At 27.4% G+C, this 12,470-nt stretch overlaps 1 protein-coding gene across 4 annotated transcripts; it reads left to right on the top strand.

The window, feature by feature from the left end:
• Nucleotides 1–1,343: 1,343 nt before the first annotated feature.
• On the top strand, nucleotides 1,344–12,243 carry LOC107873226 (protein NUCLEAR FUSION DEFECTIVE 4). 4 transcript variants are annotated; one of them, XM_016719984.2, is made up of 2 exons: nucleotides 1,344–1,560; nucleotides 10,181–12,243. In XM_016719984.2, exon 2 carries the CDS (start codon nucleotides 10,300–10,302, stop codon nucleotides 12,055–12,057), a length of 1,758 nt encoding a protein of 585 aa, XP_016575470.1. In that variant the 5' UTR covers nucleotides 1,344–1,560; nucleotides 10,181–10,299; the 3' UTR covers nucleotides 12,058–12,243. The 4 variants fall into 4 exon arrangements, with proteins under 4 accessions (XP_016575470.1, XP_016575471.1, XP_016575473.1 ...); XM_016719985.2 differs by having other exon boundaries at nucleotides 10,131–12,243; XM_016719987.2 differs by having other exon boundaries at nucleotides 1,344–1,564.
• Nucleotides 12,244–12,470: the final 227 nt, after the last annotated feature.

Genomic DNA, 12,470 nt, shown 5'->3' with positions numbered 1-12,470 from the left:
GAGTATCCCTTCCGGATGCCAGAGGTGAGATAGCGCACAGTTGCACCATCAACTATTTTTATAATTCTTTGGTCATCCATAAATAAGGAAATTCTCAATTAAAATTAAATTTCAGTAGTTTAGACTGAATAGCTGTTCTTTAAAAAAGCAAAAATTGTTTTTTACATACCTGAATGGGTAACGGTGTCAGAAGCACAGCTTATATGATCTTCAAAATCAGCTTCTTTATTTTTATTCTTTTCTATTTCTTTAATGGTGAAAATATTGATGAACTTTGTTCAAGAAATTGCACCAAAGAACTAGTCTTTTGTTATTGTAAAAATGACATCACTGTAACAACGGATAAAGTTGACTAGATATTTCTTTTTAAAAAAAGAATGAAGCGCTAGTCCTCAGGCTAGCTCGCCGCCCCTCCGTGGGCCATTATATTTTGTGTTATATAACAGTTTATACTCATTAATTACCTGTTTAAAATTTAAAAAAATGGTTAGATTTTTCATTTTATAGAATATTGTTATATTCATGTGATAATGTATTACTAGCCCACTAGTGTATATCTTTCAAGAAACTACGTCGTTAGATTTTAAATTCAATAATATCACCACAATTTGTTATTAGTATTAAACTTTTTTCCTATATTTAAATAAAAGATTTTTTTTGGACTTTGCAATTTACATGACTGACTCTTTGTGCTCAAGGGCCAGGTGGCAATGAAATTCACCCATCACGACTGGTACCTATAGGTCTTTGACAACACCAGAAGATAGTTACAGTCCAATGGTTCTGGATGATTACAAAAATATTAATAACATAAATATCTATTCTTTTAAAAGTAATTATACTTTCTATTTTTTTAATTGCTTTACTTTTTCTCTCTTTCTATTAATATACATAATATAGTCAATATATACATAGTATTTTATGTATATATTGAAATTTTTGTAATATATTTAGAAATTTGAGATTTTTTGTAATATTAAAAACATAAGTTGTGTATTTATGTAATTTTTAGTTACAAAGTAGCTAGTAAATGTATAAGTTTGCATATTGAAGTACAATGATATGTCTATATTATACATATAATATACATAATCAGTGAATAAATTTTATATATTTTGACTCTATTAACAAATAAATTTAACCAAAATGTACATATGGATAAGTTTCCTACTTATATGCTTAATCAAATTTGAAAACGGAAAAGAAATATGAGGCGGAGGGGTACGGTCAATATGGACATCCAAAAGAGTGTATAACGAACGGTAGGGTCAATCCATACGTTCAACTCGCGGTTCATACTTTCCTATCAATATTTTGGCCATATAAAAGATTAGAATTTGGATAATTCATCAAATAAAATGTATTCTCTCCTTCTTCAAACTTCCAAGATCAAGCTTTCATTGTACGTGCTTGGCTGCATATATCTCTATGGTGCAGCTAAAGATCAATCCTAATTGTGAATCAAACATTGTTTCATTCAATGACATGATGATTTCCATTCCTGAAAACGGTCATTTCCGGTCAATTGCATCATCTTCACCATAATTTTATCAACAAATGGTAGGTATGAGCATATGCCGTCTAATTTCTTTCTTTCATGAAAATCATTTGTCTGCATAATCGTTTAAATAGCTTTTTGCAGTTGGGATCATTGTAAAATAAGAGGAATTGCGTGCCCTAGAACTTTAATAACACGTCAACTTTTTTTATCTTGCAATGTGCTCATATTTCATCATGAGCAAAGATGACACCTTCCAACTTGACTCTTGCAAGACCTTCTAAATGGCATTCATAATTTGGCGTGTTGCATGGGTGAAACTTCTAATATGTTAGAATTAAATATTGAGATAATATGTTAGAATTAAATATTGAGATACATTTCTGTTTTTACCTCCAAAGAAGAATTTTTCTCTCCGATATTGTATTATCATCATCATCATCATATTATTTATGTAATCTTATTTCATAAAATAATCTTTCTTTTTTTAATTAATAATCACCCCATAAAATTCATATTCTTTTCAAAATTTTTGTGTAATACAAAATTAGTTTTACTCAAAATTTTTAAATAACATAAATTGCAAGAAAATATTATATATTATTCGTATTAATGGACAATTCAAATAAAAGTGAAATCATTGATGAATATAATTAAATAAATATTACATCATTTATAATATCTTAAAATTATATTGAAATCATTAATTTAACTAACTTATATCTTAAATAAAAATATTATAGACGGAAATTAATTTAATAAAATTATAAATTAATATAAATTTAAAATTAATGTAATAAATATATTGCATGAAAAAATAATTACGAATATTAGAAATTTAATTAAAGGTATTATAAATTTATAATACATTAAATTAAAATAGATTGGATGAATATTACATTTCCAAATTTGAAGATACACATTTCATCCATTCATATATGAAGTATAGAGGATAATATAGTTTATGGTTAGAGATAACCATCTCTTTTTTTTTCCCACCAAATATGAATAGAGAGTGTGGTTGGAGATGGTTTAAAATGGCTTTTGGGAAATAATTGTTTTTCTACCTAGAAAAGGCTTTAGTATATATTAGGTTGGATATATATGCACATTAATCTGATTGGAGAGAACCTACGGAAAATTGTGGATGTTGTCGTCAGATAGGTCTTTCAACATATATATATATATATCAGAAAATTACATATCGTATCCCAAATGTGAGTGGCTTTAGATTTATAAAAAAAAAAAATTTTGAAAATCAGTCTTCCTTCCTTTTTACGTATTGTTCAAGTAAAATTTTGTCTTCTACATCTCAAATATTTTTTTAAACTTTTCATACTCATTTGTTTTTTAAATTCCAATTTTTATTATTTTTACTTTTTTTGATTTTTTTTCTTTAATTTTATTTTCATGTTTCTAATTCATTTGTTTCAACCTTTATTTTTTTCTGTCTTTTTTTTTCTCAAACATTATCTATTTCTTCAATTTTTTTTAATTCATTTATCTTTAACTTTTTTTTTTGTTTTTATTATTTCTCTTTTTTTCTGATTTTTCTCAAATACCCCCTCTGCACCTCAAATATTTTTTAACTTTTCATACTCATTTATCTCTCATGTTCTATTTTTTTATTATTTTTACTTTTTTTAGTTTTTTCTTTAATTATATTTTCATATTTTAATTTATTTGTCTCAACCTTTATTTTTTCTCTTTTTTCTTTTTTCTCAAGTTTTATCTATTTTTTTCTTTTTTTTAGTATAGTGCAAGTACAATTTTGTCCTGTACACCTCAAATATTGTTTAACTTTTCATATTCATTTGTCTCTCAAATTCTATTTTTATTTTTATTATTTTCACATTTTTTGTTTTTTTTTTTTAATTTTATTTTCATGTTTTAATTCATTTGTCTCAACCTTTACTTTTTTCTCTTTTTCCTTTTTTCTTAAACATTATATATTTCTTCATTTTTTTTCTTTTTTTTAATTCATTTGTCTCAACCTTTATTTTTCTTTTATTTTTTATTTTTATCATTTCTCTTTTTCCCCCTTTATTTTTCTCAAACTTTATTTTTATTTTTTCCTCTCATTTTATTTTTCTCAATTTTTTAAATTCTTCGCTTTTTTCTTAATCTTTAATTTTTTCTTGCTTTTCTTTTTCTCAATCTTTTTTTTTTTTAATTTCTCTATTTTGATTGATCATTTTTTTCTTTTTTCTCAACTTCTATTTTATTTTACTAATAAATAAAAAATTGGATAATCCGTAAAGGAATCTTTTTTTTTTTTGACATCAAAGAAAATTTAAGGGCATGAAAAATAAATGGGGTAGAGTCAACTCTTGCCCGTGGGACATAATTTGTTGTTTTAAAGTTCTTGAGCTAAGTCTTACCTCTAAGGCAATAGTTGTAGAACATCTCATAAATAAAAATATAACGTGGTAAAGTCAACTCTTACCCGCGGGGCATAATTTATAGTTTGAAAGTCCTTGATCCATGTCTGACCTCTAAAGCAATAGTTATAGAACATCTCATATATGAAAATATAACGTGATAAAGTTAATTCTTGCCCGTGGGGCATAATTTGTAGTTTGAAAATCCTTGAGCTATGTTTTTCCTCTAAGGCAAAAGTTGTAGAGCATCTCATAAATGAAAACATAATGTGATAGAGTCAATTCTTGCCCGTGGGACATAATTTGTAGTTTGAAAGTCCTTGAGTCAAGTCTTGCCTCTAAGGCAATAGTTGTAGAACATCTCATAAATGAAAACATAACATAATAAAGTCAACTCTTGCCCGTGGGGCATAATTTGTAGTTTGAAAGTCCTTGAGCCAAATCTTGCCTCTAAGACAATAGTTGTAGAACATCTCATAAATAAAAACATAATATAGTAGAGTCAACTCTTGCTTGTGTGGCATAATTTGTTGCTTGAAAGACCTTGAGCTAAGTCTTGCCTCTAAGGCAATAGTTGTAGAACATCTCATAAATGAAAACATAATGCGGTAAAGTCAGCTCTTTCTGGTGGGGCATTATATTATTTAAAAGTCCTTGAGCTAAGTTTTGTCTCTGAGGCAATAGTTATAGAACATCTCATATATAAAAATATAATGTTGTAGACTTAACTCTTTTCCGTGGGACATAATTTGTTGTTTGAAAGTTCTTGAGCTAAGTCTTGCCTCTAAGGCAATAGTTGTAGAACATCTCATAAATGAAAACATAACGTGGTAGAGTCAACTCTTGCCCGTGTGGCATAATTTGTTGTTTGAAAGTCCTTGAGCTAAGTATTGCCTCTAAGGCAATAGTTGGAGAACATCTCATAAATGAAAACATAATGTGGTAGAGTTAACTCTTGCTTGTGGGGCATAATTTATAGTTTGAAAGCTAAGTCTTGCCTCTAAGGTAAGAGTTATAAAACATCTCATAAATCAAAATATAATGTGGTAGTGTCAACTCTTACCCATGAAACATAACTTGTTATTTGAAAGTCATAAGTCTTGCCTTTATAATGTGATAGTGTCAACTCTTACTCGTGAGATGTAACTTGAATGGAAGAAATCAAAGAAAAGAACCAAAATAATAAAAATTACGAAAAAAGAAGAAAATGAAGAAAAATATTAAAAAAATAAAAATCAAAGAAAATGTAGAAGTTGAGAGAGAATAGAAAAAAATAAAGGTTGATAAAAATTTTAAAAAAATATTAAATAAAAATAAAGGTCGAGACAAATTTAAAAAGAAAAAAATAAAAATAAAAATCAAAGAAAAATAAAAAAAATTCTAATAAAAGTAGATGTTGAGATGTATAAAGAAAAAAATAAGGGTTGAGAAAAACTAAAAAAAAAAAAAAAAGAGGAAAGAAAAAATAAAAAATCAAAATATTATAAAGAAAAGAAGTTGAGATGAAAAAAGGAAGAAAGTAAGGGTTGAGAAAAATTAAAAATAAAAGAACAAATAAAAAATAAAAATCAAAGTAAACTTAAAAAGAAAAAAAAATAAAAGTTGAAAGATATAAATATAGAGTTGTTGAGGATCATTTATGTAATTTACTCCATTGATTAGGAGCAATTTCATCCAAAAAATATTAGTTAATATGTAAAGACTATTTTAAAGAAGTCTTTTTATTTGGGCCTAAAATTTAACAGTCACCTCAATTTGGCTCTATTTTTTAGATTCACCCTATATATACTAGTTGCATAAGGTTTGTGCTAAGCTCGGACATAAACTCATGATAAAGAATATAAAATTTAATTTTAGAAAAAAATATAACTTAAATCACATTTTTTTATTATAGAATTAAATTAATTTAGTGATATATTGATTATGTCTTGTCAACTACTATGATTATTAAAGTTTTTTCGTTATATTTGTAACTTTTTTTTTGCTAAAATTTTTTGGATAACTTTTAAAGGACTTTATTTATGAAAAATGAAGTATGAAGGATAATTAGCAAATATGAATAGACAAAAAAATTAATTTAAAATAATTAAGTGGTGTGTTCAACGTGTTTTTTTAAAAAAAATCATATTTGATATATTGTTGGAAAAAACATTTTCTCTAAAAAATAAGTCTTTTTAAACTTATAAAAATGAACGAGTGAAAGTAGAAAAATTATATTATATATTTCACATTCATTGAGCTCTTCGTTCTTCAATACACTTTGTCTTCACCCCACCATAGCTCCTATCCTTGTCACTCCATACAACATCCCTCATAGTACTTATATAAATTATATAAAAAATAATTTTTTAAGTAGTATTTTACTTACATACCAAATATAAGAAAATAAGTAAGAAACACAATAATATTTTTAAAAAAAATATTTTCAAAGTAATATTTTTAATTGAAAAAACCATGTTTATACCAAACACACTCAAAAAGAGAATAAGTATTATTAAAAAATAATAAATGCTCTGCAAATGAGACCGTAGTTGCAAAGCTGCACAAATTTTATAAAAATGTAAGAAAATAAAATATGCACTCTATCTGTTTCATTTTATTTTACATTTGTTGATTTGATACGCCTATTAATAAGAATTTATTTAATAGGAGTTTATTTATTTATCGCAATAATTATGATCTGAAAGTATATGATTGGCAACTATTATGTTCAATAGTTATTTAGTGATAAAAGTAATATTGAAATAAAATATTAAATCTTTCTTTATTTGCAAAGATAATAAGAAAAATAAAAAATTTATTTTTAGTACAAGGATCAAGCAAAATGAAAAAAAAGGAGAGAAAAAGGTATTCTCTCAATTTCTTTTTACTTAATTCTTTGACTTGACAAATAACTTAAGAATTTAATATATTAAGGATAAAATATATGAAATTATCCTTATTACTTATGTTTTAAAAATTTAAATTTAGCTATTCATACTTTACTTAATTACTTGATAATAATAATAATAATAATAATAATAATAATAATAATAATGTGAAAAAAAGTTATAAATTTTTCATGATTTATTAAAATAAATAAGAAAGAAAATTAATTAATTTTTAATATAAGAAATAAGTAAAAAATAATAAGTAATCTAATAAGAAACAAGAAAAGATTTATTAAAAAAAGAATACTAAAAATAAATTACAAAGTCCCAAATAAATATCTTAAAATAATAAATGAGGACAAATATAATAACATGTATGGAAAATAAGTAAACATGTGTAGTTATTTTATTGCATTAAAAAGTTTGTGTGAACTACCAAAAAGGATATCCTCCCTTATATGTATACCCTCAAATTAATTATTACTTCCTCCGTTTAAAAAAGAATGACCTACTTTCCTTTTTAGTCTGTTTAAAAAAGAATGATCCCTTTCCCTTTTTGGCAACACTTTAATTTCAACTTTTTACATGACATGTTTAGGACCACAAGATTAAAGAGCATTTTGGTACATTTAACACAACTTTAATTTAAGGCCACAAGACTCAAAAATCTTCTTTACTTTCTTAAACTTTGTGTCAAATCAAAGTAGGTCATTCTTTTTTAAACGGAGGGAGTATAAGTCATCTAGGTATTAAAAATTAATAATATTTAATAAATAATAAAATAGATATAAATGATAAATCAATTCTTGATGTTTTAAATTAACAGGACATCTTATATGAGACTTATTTAAAAAATTCACAAGTATGTTTGCTCCATGATTTTACTATATTGCCCCTAACTAATTATTATAAGACATTTAGATATAAAAAAATTAATAATATTTAATAAAAAAAAGGTAAAATAAATATTTATGACATGTCTACTTCAGCTGCTTCAATTGTAATTTTACTATATCACCCCTAATTAATTATTATAAGTCATCCGGGTATTAAAAATTTAACAATATTTAATAAAAATAAAATTGATATAAAATGATAAATTAATTCTTGATGTTTTAAATTAACATGACATCATGTATGAGACTCATTTAAATTTTTTTCACAAATATTTTTTCATAGTAGTTTTGCTATATCACTTCTAATTAGGTATATAAGTCGTTCAGGACATATCCACTTCGCTACTTCAATTATAAAATTTGGTTGACTCTCGAATTTATTTCAGTGCTACTTAAATTGGAATAGAAGAAAAAGTATTATAAATCATAATAATTAAAAACTTAAATTATTTTTAGAATATAATAGAATATCAATGCCACAAAAATTTGAATAAGGAGAGTAACATATAATATTTGAAAATTACATAAAAAAAATTATAAATTACAATAGCTAACAATTTAAAATATTTAAAAACATATTAAGAATCTGATTGATTATCTAAATTATATTTGTGTCACGTAAATTCGCGATAGTTTTGACATTTTATAATTTGCATGTTTTATTATTTTAATTTAGTAATTTGTTGATCCATATGATGTTTTTGAATTTAACATGTTTTAAAAATTTAGTACTTTGTTTATTTTAATTTATTTACTTTATTTTGGTAAAATATTATATATTTAAAAATTATGCAAAAAAATAATTATAAGTCATAACTATTAACATCTTATAATATTTTAAAAACATATAGTAAAAAATATGATAGACTTTTGAAATTCTAATAGTATCACATAAGTTGTGATAAAACAAGTAATATAAATTATTTGAAATTACATTAAAAGATACTAAAATCACATAGATTAACAACTTAGAATATTTAAAAAAATATATTAGTAAAAAAAATTTGGCTGACTCACTAAATTCTAAAATTAGGACAAAGTGAGTAACATAAATTACTAAATTACATAAAAGATACTATAAATCACAATGATTAGCAACTTAAATTATTTAAAAATTTGATTGACACTCTAAATGCTATTTGTGCTACATAAATTGAGATAACGTAAATAACATGTGTTGAGCCCGTGCTGGCCCTTGCTACAGTATCTAATATATATATATATATATATATATATACACTTAGCAAATGCTAGCTTACAGGTATTTCCTTCATTTTATTTTGTTTCTCTGATATTGATTTATTATGGAATTTTAAGAAAACAAAATATAGATTTTTAAATTTATAATTTTAAACTAACGATATGTAAAATATAACAAAATATACTTTAATTTGTGATCTTTAACTTATCATAAAGAGTTAAAAATAAAAAATTGTCATAAAAGAGAAATATTTTTTTGAAAAGGTACCAAAAAATAATATGACAAACAACTGCAACTCCTCTCATGTAGTGTATCCAAAACAGAATTAATTTTTAGCTAACTAGAAACCAAATTTGGATGATTAGACTAGTCAATTTCTTTTAATCCATTCCCAACTAATGCTGTTCTGACTTTCTTATATTTTTCTTTAGATATTATAATTGAGTTTCATTTTAGAAAAGGAAAAATATATTTTTTATATTTAGTTAATCTTTATTCTTGTTGAAAAAAGTTATAGACTCTAATAAATAGCAATTCATTTCTTCTAATTTTGTAGCATTCACAATATAATTTTAGGGGTTTGAGAGTTTCGTTTGAGGGAGACTTTGTGAGATACAAGTGTTGCAGTAGTACTTGTGTGAATCTCTTTTATTTTGAGTGAATTGTGTGTGTTTAGCTCTCTTGACATTTATACTCTATTTTTCTTTTATATAATGTATTATTTATCTTCTTTTGTAAATATAGATAGATGATTGAACCATGTTAATTTTTTATTTCTCTTTTAATATATTTCTTATTTATCTTCTTATTCATGCTTAGCTTCCGCATGATACTCATTATTTTGGAATCTAACAACTAACATTAAAGACAATATGTTTGTAACATGTGCGGTTTGTCAGAATAATCATCTCTAGATTATCTATAAGCACTTCCCTGTTACAGATTCGTCTATTTATGGATTTTGTCCCGACCCATCCGCATTGGCAGATTTAGAGTAGAAGGTGTGGGTTCTCGGGAACTCACATCTGCTATCGTAAGGCTTAAAATTATATATAAAAATTGTCAAAAGTTATAAAAATCCATAACTAAATCAAGGAATAACTTAGTGATAGAAAAGGAGTCTTGGAAATTCACAAATTTGAAATTCTCAATCCGCCTCTACCCACCCGTTTGCCGCTCCTCCTGCGGCAGTACTATGATGGTTGATTATCTATTGTTTATTCTTTTGACCTTTTGTAGTCGATATACCTTTAATTGCACCTACTGAAATTTTATGTTTTCCAGAAAAAAAAAAAACATAAGTTGAAGAATGATATATTTAATCAACTTTCCAGAAAGAAAGGAGCTGAAATCCAATTAATCCAAGAAGCTCATACCAGGCAAACCAGAGGAGCATTAAGTCACTATTTTGGTGAATAATTGTTATTAATCGTATTTACGAGGCAGATACGATATGGTTGAGGTGCAAACAGTTGGTAGCACCACCACGGAAAGTGGCGGCCTCCTCCAATTTACGTTACATGTGGTTCGAGGTCGATGGTTCTCACTTTTTGCCTCTTTCCTCATCATGTCTGGAGCAGGTGCTACTTACCTTTTCGGGTCATATTCCGAAGAAATAAAAACCGCTCTTGGATATGATCAGACCACACTTGTTCTGTTGGGTTTCTTCAAGGATTTTGGAGCCAACATTGGAGTTATCTCCGGCCTAATAGCCGAGGTAAGTCCAACATGGTTCGTGCTGCTAGTTGGTGCGGCTATGAACTTTACAGGCTATTTTATGATATGGCTTTCGGTTGTTGGCAAGATTTCCAAGCCAAAAGTTTGGCAAATGTGCATATACATATGTCTTGGAGCCAATTCTCAGAATTTTGCAAATACAGGAGCTCTTGTGACCTCTGTTAGGAATTTCCCAGAGAGTAGAGGTAACATGATAGGTCTTTTAAAAGGATTTACAGGGCTAAGTGGAGCTATAATGATGCAACTATATTTGGCTATCTACGGAAATGATGCTCAATCACTTATCCTCCTTATTGCCTGGCTTCCAGCAGCATTATCAGTGATTTTTGTGTATACCATTCGAGAAATGAAAGTCGTTAGGCAACCAAATCAGCAAACTGTTTTTTACTATTGCTTGCTAATAGCAATTGTGCTGGCATTCTTTGTTATGGTCATGACACTGCTTCAGAATGCAATATCGTTTTCTCATGCTGCCTACGTTGTATCTGCCACTGTCTCCTGTGCTCTACTTTTCTGCCCAATTCTAGTTTTTATTAGAGAGGAGTTGACTATCTGGCGTCAAATGAAATCTTCAGTTGATGGAGCTGCAAACACAATCACGGAAAATCCACCAGTTACAGTGGAGAAGGAGATGAACCAAATCCTACAGCCACAAAAAGAAAACTTTGAGACGACTTCTTGTTTTTCAAACATCTTCGAAAAACCAGCAAGAGGAGAAGATTATACCATTTTACAAGCAGTCCTTAGTACTGATATGTTGATTCTGTTTGTGGCTGCATTATGTGGACTTGGATCAAGCCTAACTGCAGTTGATAACATGGGTCAGATAGGTGGATCGTTAGGATATCCAAAAACTACTGTTAAATCGTTTGTGTCACTTCTCAGCATATGGAATTTTTTTGGGAGAATTTTTGCAGGATTTGTCTCTGAAAGCCTACTAGTCAGGTACAAATTTCCTAGAACACTTATGATGACATTAGTCCTTCTGCTCTCCTGCATCGGCCTCCTTTTCATCGCCTTCCCCTTCTCCGGTTCTGTGTACATTGCATCTGTAATCATCGGGTTCTCATTTGGCGCTCAATTGCCATTAAATTTAACAATCATTTCTGAGCTCTTCGGGTTGAAGTACTATTCGACATTATTCAACTGTGGGCAATTGGCTAACCCTCTTGGATCATACATCCTGAATGTACAAGTTACTGGACCTCTTTATGATAGAGAGGCACTGAGGGATCTCGAGAAAAGAGGTCTGAGTAGAGCATCTGTCAAGGAACTGACTTGTATGGGTAGCCAATGTTATCGACTTGCATTCATTATCCTGGCTGGTGTCACATTCTTTGGAGCTATGGCCTCATTGATTTTGGCTGCAAGAACTAGACAGTTTTACAAAGGAGATATATACAAGAAGTTTAGAGAGCAGGCAGAGGCACCTCATATAGAAATGACTTCTTCAAACACTATTAAGACACGGTGAGCTAGACATCAAGGAAATTAGGGGGGAAATTTTAGCAAGACACCCCTAATGAGGGAATAATGTCGCCTATTTTAACATTTTGTCAAGTATTACTCTATTCTGTATATTATCATTAAATTGAGTAATATGGACGCTAATGATTTATATAGCGCAAAGAGCATATATAAATATCTCCTTTTAGGGTCACCATTATTCTCGCTTTGTAATTTTTTTAATAAGTTTCGTTGGCTTTGGAAAAAATTCAGACATATGTGAACAAGGTTGAAAATTTGTATTTGATTCGCATAAAAAAATTGTTTGTGTCGATGTTTCGAATTTCAACACTCAAATCTACTCCAAATAAGTTCAAATATGAAACATAAGTTTCATGTATAATAAAGAGCAAATCTCAATCATTAATTTTTCAAAATAAC

Source organism: Capsicum annuum, chromosome 6 (assembly GCF_002878395.1).
Source record: "Capsicum annuum cultivar UCD-10X-F1 chromosome 6, UCD10Xv1.1, whole genome shotgun sequence".
NCBI lineage: Eukaryota > Viridiplantae > Streptophyta > Magnoliopsida > Solanales > Solanaceae > Capsicum > Capsicum annuum.
This window is presented reverse-complemented; position numbering and strand designations above follow the sequence as displayed.

Bases quoted from the DNA above. Each gene is read 5' to 3' on its own strand.
- LOC107873226 (XM_016719984.2), top strand. From the start codon at position 10,300: ATGGTTGAGGTGCAAACAGTTGGTAGCACCACCACGGAAAGTGGCGGC.